Genomic DNA, 8514 nt, shown 5'->3' on the forward strand with positions numbered 1-8514 from the left:
ATGGTTGGAAGACCTTTTAAGGGTGAAGGAGAAAAGAGAGCTAAATGCACAGAAGAAGAAGGGAAAGAAGAGGAAAGAGTTGATTGGTCAAATCTCGATATGAATATACTGCAACTCATTGCCGATCAACTCACCGTCGACATTGCTGATTATATTCATTTTCATGGCGTCTGCAAGACATGGCACGCTGTCAACCACCATGGTCGCACGCATCCTCCTCAACTCCCATGGTTGCTCATGAGATGTGACTACGATATCAATCGTCTCATCTTCTACTCCTTCTCAGATGAAAGATTTCACTCAATTCGACCTCCAACAAATGATGAACACATCGTTGGCTCATGTGATGGATGGCTGGTCCTTGATCATAAAACTTCTCGATTCCTCTCTCTCCTAAATCCTCTCACAGGTGCTCGTATCCATCTCCCGGCGCTCCCGAGTTATTTAATAAACATTGAAGATTATTACCCATCCATATTGAAGATTGCAATATCTTCAAACCCATCAATGTATGATCATGATTGCATCATCGTCATTATCTCCACCTTGAATGATGCGCTCTTCTCTATCCGTTTATGGGAGGATGATTTATGGGCTTTGTTGGATGATAGGAGCAAGTATCATGATGTCACTTACTTCAAAGGAAACTTATATGCTGTAGACGAAATTGCACAGGTGTTCATCTTCAATTCATTCTTTGAGAAAGTGGCTATCGTCGGTCCTCAATGGTAAACAAACAACTTGTTATGGCAATTTGCAGAGTTATCAGGTGAACTTATAGTCCTTCGAAACATATTGATCGAGAACTCCGTTGACCATGCAATGGAGAATCTTACGATTCTCACGACAGAGAGGATAGATATCCTAAAGTTGAATATGAAAGGTCTAGTGCCGTCGCTGGAGGAGGCAAAGAGCATAGGCAATCACATACTTTTCCTAGGTGTTAATTCTCGCTCCATCTCATGCCCAATATCCCAATATCCTCGTGGAAAACATGATACTATCTATATACATCATGTTTATATCATGGATGATGATGAAGAACAAGATATATATTGTAGGCATGGAATATATGATTTAGAGAATGCCTCTTTCATGCCAACACCACATAATGGATTTGAAAGGATATGCACTGGAATGTTACCCATGTGGTTTACACCATCCTTATTTTAGTATATCCTTTTTTACCACCTTAGACAATAACTAAATCTTACTATCGTCATTGTGGATTATAACTTTTTTTGATATATTTTATGAATCTCAATAACTTATTTTTCTATTTAGTTTTGTTTGCTTCTTATATCTTGAATTGTTTTGTTTTAATACATTGGGATAACATTCTCTGTATCATGATATATTTCATGGATATTTATATTTGTAAACAATTTTTAGCATAATCTATATCTCTACGGTGATGGCAACAAGTTATTTGTTCTTCTTTCAATTTAGTAATAATCATTATGGGACATTAATAATTTTGTTTGATCTTCCAACTTAAGAGGCTACATCCAATCATGATCTTAGCACCAAGATAGATATTATTATGAAAAAATATTGTCAATATCCTGGTCAGCTCGATGCAATTCTGACCCATGTGCATAGGGATCTCTGATGTGTGGCTGAGATGCATTCAAGGTGAAAATATCGAGTTCTCAAAGTGTTACCTATACGAAGATTGTGATCGAGATTGACAGGAGTTTCCTAACTTGATTTTTCCGACGCCTATGTTAGTAATTCGAGATAGATGAATATAATAATAAATGGTATAAAATGATCCTCATAGTCCTATTAAAAAGTAAGCTATTATACTTGGTAATAAATGAGTGATATATTCCATAAAATATTCTAGAAGAGTTTAACCACCTCTAACAATTTTAATTTAACCATTTGTCTACATAGGTGATAAGGGTGGAGTCAGCCTACAACTTTTTACATTGGACCTATCTACATGGGCAAACCAGTGAGAGGCAACTTTTGTTTTTTTCTTCTATATCCGGTGATTGGTTATCGATACCTTCTCTATTATTTGTTAACCCCAAAGGTATGCTTGGGAGCTCTTTAGCGAGGGTTTTGACGTCTAACTCATCTGACATATTGATTTTACACTCCTTTGATTCCTTCTCTCAAGGGGAGTAGGGGTGCTTGACCAACATGCTTTGGAGTGCCCAAATGAGTGTCAAGGTACCTGACTGCCTCACCTTGGGCAACGAGAGGGTTAGGGTGCCCAACCTCCCCACCTCATTATGTGAGATGGGGAGGTCGGGTAGTACCCTGACTCCATTTGGGCATTCCCAAAGCATGTTGTGCTTGACCTTCACACCTAGGGCACATGCGAGGGCCGAAGGTTCCCAACCTCAACACCTTGAGCACCTTGGGGGCATTTCCAACGGGGTCCTCCGAAGATTGGGTTTTGTCGACCCATATATCTTAGGCATATTTTCATTTGTATATTTTATCGTGATACATTTATACTTATACGATCAAGCTTTTCCAACACATACATCTCGAATATATTTTTTCTTGTGCCTTCCACTATTGTAGTGAGTTTCTTCTCATGGGGTCGGGTTCTCTCGACCAATGCATATCGGGCAAATTTTCCCTTTTGCCTTCTGTTATGATAAGTTTCTTCTTATACGGGTTGGGTTTTTTTAACATTCATGCTTTGGACACATTTTCATGATCTTAGGTGTACTTTAAGATGTTCACCTTAGTGGGGACAAATTGGAGATCTTCATGCTTTCCAAGGTATCCCTTGATGGGTTGGGATTGCCTTCAGTTTCAAGGGAGGTGTGCTTCCTACCCTTCCTAATATACCACCATGTTGCAATTAATTAGGAAGTTAGGGTATCACCTTCATTAATTAGTGTCTCTTCAAATCCAACTTGAAGAGTTATTGGAAACGATACCCAATGAGACACTTATCTTTAATTTTTAATACATGAGAGGAGAGGTCAATCCTTACCTTATAAATCCCTCTTAGCCATGGGGGGTGAGGTTTATTATCTCATTTTAGCCTCTGTGTGATATGTGATATCTTTAGGAACTTTCTCTTCTTAGCCTCAATCTTCCTCAACAAAACAAAATAGAAATCGATTTCCCAAAAACATATTTATATCAAATCACATATGATAATTAGATATGAAACCAAAAACTACATAAAAGTGAGGGGCTCATGAACTAGGATAGCATGAACAACTAATCAATTCTAGGGACGGGGTAGTTGTCCTTCGTGCATGCTAGTCATAGGTGCTTTGCAAGTCAATCACGTGAGTGATAGCATGTATGACATGACATGCACTCTTTTTACTTATTATTATTATGATATTTCCTTACTTTATATTGCTTGATGCATAAATATATTATTATGTCCATGGATCTATGCAATGAGAATCAAATCGTGATGATATCACGATAATGAGATCGATTCACTTTTAATCACAAAGCCTAAAAAATCCTAGTCATAGGATACTCGAGAGGGACATTGAGATAACCAAATAGACTGGTATGTCATATACTCATCCATGTGATGGAGGCAACTGGTCTTATAGCTGCTGGTGTGGGGACACTAGGGCTACAGTGTAAGTGCTCATTGGAGAATGAGTTTACTGATTGATCCACTCACGGAATGCTGAATGGTTAATAATACCTCATTATCAAACAATGATTTTATCGTCCCGATAGGTATACCTAGTTCTTAGACTTGAGACACTAAGGTTGTCCTGCATTAGTACTCTACTCTTTGATACCAGATTTATAGGTTTGGAATTTCTAGATCTAGTACAATCGGTCATCGAGAGTGGTAGCTAACTTTCTGAGGACTATTAAGTGTTGATAGAGGATCATCCACTCTTGATATCATGAGATAAATATTTTATATGTTTTTGCTTAGACAAATCTTTGGCCATGGTTATTCAGATTGAAAGAGAAAGAGTTCTTTGGGAGAATCCGATTAGAGCAAGACTCAAGGAAAAACCATATGGGCCTGACAGCACTATGCTCGGTATATGATCTCAGGGACATTAGATATATGAGAGACTATAGGTATATAGTAATTGAGGATATATATATCAAAATGATTGGATTCTCTTATATCATGTGGGGACTGTGACATAGTGGCCTAGTACACTTGTAGTCGATGAGATGACTAAATTATTATAGAGATAATAATTCACTAAGCCAGAAGAAGTTCTAACAGGTATGACTTACGACCAGCTCGATATTGAACTTAGAGGATCACACACATATGATAGGTGTTGCGACGAGTAAAGGTTCAGATATAAGATATTCGTTGGAGCCCTTATCTTATTGGATATCCATTAAGCCACTAAATTATTGGATCCCATAGATGAGATCCAATAAGTGTTAATAAGAGATTATTGTATAGAAACCCACTAATCTAAGATGCTTGAGTAATTAGATGGAGATTTAATACCCAATAGAGCACGATCCATTAGGGTTAAGTTGATAGGGGACCTTTATAAATAGGAGAGAACCAAAGAACTATAAGCTAGGCCTTTTTTAACTGCCACCTCCTATTCTCATCTCCCTCTTCTCCTTCTCAACTAGCAAGGGCATGTGGAGATTTGGGTAGTGATTCGAGGAGTGTCTTCATAGTTCCTACCGTGTGAATCACCGTTAGAGAGGAGGACAATTGACCTCCTTCATCCTCTCCCATAGATCCATAGGATTTCATGGATTTACGATCTCCTTAGGTAACATAACTATCTCTCAAGTGGTTTCTAGCTTCGTGAGTTTTTACGCACTAATTTTCGTACGATGATAAACATCTTTTTTGAGAAATCTGAGATTTTTGTTTTCTGTTCTTCCGCTGTGCATTTGTTAACGCCCTAGATTTCTCTACCATGCAGGCCTTATTGACGTATAGTCAACACACCACTTAAGGGGTACTATACCTCGGTAATAAACTTTACTCTTAACAATTTATCTACCTCATCTCTAATTGCTTGTTGATAGCCAGAAGAAAACTTATGATGCCTTTGCTTTACTGGTCATGGTTCAAGGGAAATAATCAAATAATACGAACAACATTTGTATTGTAAGCCCGAAATATATAATTTAGAAAATGTATATTTTCATCCGATATCACACAGGAACATCGAAGGAAGGAATGTACAATGGCTTTTTACCTATATTGTATGCAACATCTTTATTTTAGTAGACTACTCGAAAGATAAGTCTTATTATCCTCGTACTATAAATAAATGGTGGACTATGAGGTTTTTGATTTATCTCATAATTCTCAATAACTTAGTTTTTTACTTATTTTTGTTTGCTTCTTATATCTCCAATGGTTTTATTTTCATATATCGGGATAACAATCTCTATATTATGATGCATTTAATGGATATTTATATTCATAAATAATTTTTAGCACTATATATCTCTATGGTGATAGCAATAATCATAGTGGGACATCAACAGTTTCATTTGATCCTACTCCCATATTTATGATATATGTATGATATACGCATGTAGTCGTGGTCACGGAAATATATCCACTTATTTCTTTCATTCGAATTTGCTAATTGATTGCTCCACTTACAATTTGCCCCAATAAACAACTCGACTTTGGGTGGTGGATAATCTTAGTTCCTTCTCATTAGGTGGTTCCATGGCGGGTCAGATATCATGAACTTGTCATTATCATGAAAGAGGTCGTGTGTTTAAGCTAATGCAGTGTTCATAGTAACTCATTCATATAAAAAGAAGTCATGTGTTTGGTGTTTAAGATTCCGCCGATCAAAAATTTAGCGAACCAAATAAATTATGTTCATGTTTAAGTTACACGAGGTAAATTCTTTAGGCAATTTCACAGGATTTTTACCATATTTTTCAAGGTATAACCTGCATGGTTTGATCCGAGGATTTCGGCGTGTGGACTCCCGAACGAATGAGGATTTTACCATCATGTCATTTGGAACTAATGACATGATTTGTGCCACAAATCCTTTCGCGCATCGATAGAACTTTTATCTTCACGTCATCCAAACCTTCAGCTCGTCGATCAATCCTTAGGCACATCAACCTTCGACACATGTTTTTGACCCAATATCTGATTCTCCGATAGTCTACACGCTTAATCGAAGCATCTTCTGTATCGCTTAGCTTAACATAGGATTAGCTTTTTAAATTAATTAATTAATTTTATCATAAAAAAGAGCAATGGTGGCCACATCGTTTCGATTAAACAGTGGTAGTACTGTTACACAAAAAAAAAAGTGAATCCAAGTGCTTGAGGCAAGTGAATCGAAGCATTCGTTGAGAATTCATTTACATTTGATCTCACTCTTGATTGGTAAAGTTTCTCTTCTTCAGTCTTCTAAAGAGAAATGTATCTCTAAGTGTAAAAAATATCTCCCAAGCCTTCAAAAGGAGGATGTGATGTACTATTACACAAAAAAAAAAGTTTGCATCTCTTCTCCTTCTTGTGTTGTTAATCTTTACATACTTCCTTATTTGAAAATTTGAGACACACACACACTTGTAAATCGTAAATAGAGGAATCATATAATAAATTTGAACCCAAAAAAGAAAATCAATGGATGAAAATCATGAAAGTGATGCAACCTCCTAAGATGAAAAATGATAGTCGAATGATCGAGTAGGCCGAAACTTATGATCATGCAATGCGATTATTGCTAAAATGAGAGTAAGAAATAAAAAGAGAGAAAAAACACTTGTATAACAAACATTTTGATTATATGGAAGATCCTACCAATATTATAAATAAGAAAATTACGAAACCCATAGAGAAATACAACATAGTAATCCATCAACGAAGATGTGGTATACTAAAATAGGCATGGCTCGTGCCAAATGTTTATGATGCAATCCAATATTACTTCACTATTATCATGGTCGTATGGTAGAGGCCTCAAAGAGGCAGTCTCTAAGTCATATACTCCTGACCTACAACAAGCAAGTTCGTCATCGTGCCAAGAATAAACCTCATGAACGTAGATAGTGTTGTGTTTTCCATGTGGGTATTGGGCGGCTGGGCGTGAGATTGATCGAGAAGTAACGCCTAAGAAAAGTATGTGGTCGTCTAAGCTCTTTGTCTCCTCTAGTGACGATGATGACAAACCTTCCATGTTCAACTTTAAGATATCGATCCTCTCCGTCGTGAACGTCATAGTACCTTCCCACTCATCGACGATAGGGTTCTCGGACACCATGTTTCCAAGGACTACGAGCTCACCTGATAACTCTGCGAACTGCCATAACGTGTCGGTCGATTCTTGTCGAGGCTCGGTGATGGCCACCTTCTTGAGTTGGGAGTCGAACACGAAGACTTGTGCGGTGTAATCTATAGCATAAAAGCTTCCTTTGAAGTAGATGACATCGAGGTACACGGTCGTGTCATCTAGCAAGCTCCAGTCATCGTCGTGCCCGAAACGAATGGATAGGAGAGCACGGTTCCAAGAGGCGATAACAATCATGGTGCAATCTTGATCGGTCGCCAGTGGGTTTGAAGACATCGAAATCTTCCAAATCAGTGCTTGCATGAATTCCTTTGTGATGCTCGTATCGGCATTGTCATGAGTGCTCCTCAGTTGACCTGGGGCCGATGGGAGATGGATTTGAACACCTGTGAGAGGATTGAGAAGAGAGATGCTCGAGGAAGGTCTATCTTCGAGGACGAGCCATCCATCGGACGAGCCATTGATGACGACCATATCACCGATCGTTGGAAGCTTGATCTTGTGGACTCTCGAGTCCGAGAAGGAGTAGAAGACGAGACGGTCGAAGTCATCTTCGCATCCCAGAACAAGCCACGGGAGCTGGGGAGGGTGCGAGCGGCTCCGAGGGTTGGTGGCACGCCATGCCTTGCAAACACAACGAAAACAGATGTAGTCGGTGATATTGATGATCAGTCGATCGGCGATGAGTTTCAACGCATCAGCTTTGAGGTTCGACCAATCAGCCCTCTCCTCTATCTCTTGTTTCTTGCTTTGAGCCCTCTCTTCGCTTTCACCCTCCGACAGTTCCGCTTCCATGTTGAAATCGAAACGAGATCCTAAAACCAAGGAGATCTTTAATATATATGGGGCTATTTACTCAAAAAATATTTTTGGACTTTTTAGGAACACATTTATTTCAGAATATAACTAACTATATTGGAATATATATATAGTTAAATTCTAATTAGAAATAGGATTATATAGGAATAAAACTTGCATATTTTACGAATACAAATTTCAACTATAGTAATACAACTTCCATGTTTTATACGATTAATCTAATCTATTAGGATCAACATTAAGAGAGGATGAATAGTGCTTGTGAGACTTCAACAAACTTTGAATTTTGATTGATAAAACTAAAATTATTTAAATCTAACCAAACCAAGAAAAAGAGATAAATTGATTTAAATCTCCCAATTCATTTTCCCTCGAGTTCATTAGCTTTTACTGTTGATTGTTGGAATGATTGTATTTTCAATAATTAAAAATCAACTACCTCTTACCACATCCTCGTTAAGAGTAAACATTA

The 8514-nt window shown here is 37.8% G+C and overlaps 2 protein-coding genes across 2 annotated transcripts; one reads left to right on the plus strand and one right to left on the minus strand.

Annotated features, from left to right (window-relative positions):
• Positions 1-732, plus strand: LOC135675042 (F-box/kelch-repeat protein At1g57790-like). Its single transcript, XM_065185301.1, has one exon. The coding sequence runs from the start codon at positions 1-3 to the stop codon at positions 730-732; it is 732 nt and encodes a 243-aa protein (XP_065041373.1).
• A 1391-nt stretch (positions 733-2123) lies between these two features.
• LOC135675043 (putative F-box protein At1g65770) lies at positions 2124-8018 on the minus strand. Its single transcript, XM_065185302.1, has 2 exons — positions 7106-8018; positions 2124-2320 (listed from the first exon to the last, which is right to left on the minus strand). The coding sequence occupies exons 1-2, from the start codon at positions 8016-8018 to the stop codon at positions 2124-2126; spliced, it is 1110 nt and encodes a 369-aa protein (XP_065041374.1).
• Between the last annotated feature and the right edge of the window lie 496 nt (positions 8019-8514).

Source organism: Musa acuminata, chromosome BXJ1-5 (assembly GCF_036884655.1).
Source record: "Musa acuminata AAA Group cultivar baxijiao chromosome BXJ1-5, Cavendish_Baxijiao_AAA, whole genome shotgun sequence".
Lineage (NCBI taxonomy): Eukaryota > Viridiplantae > Streptophyta > Magnoliopsida > Zingiberales > Musaceae > Musa > Musa acuminata.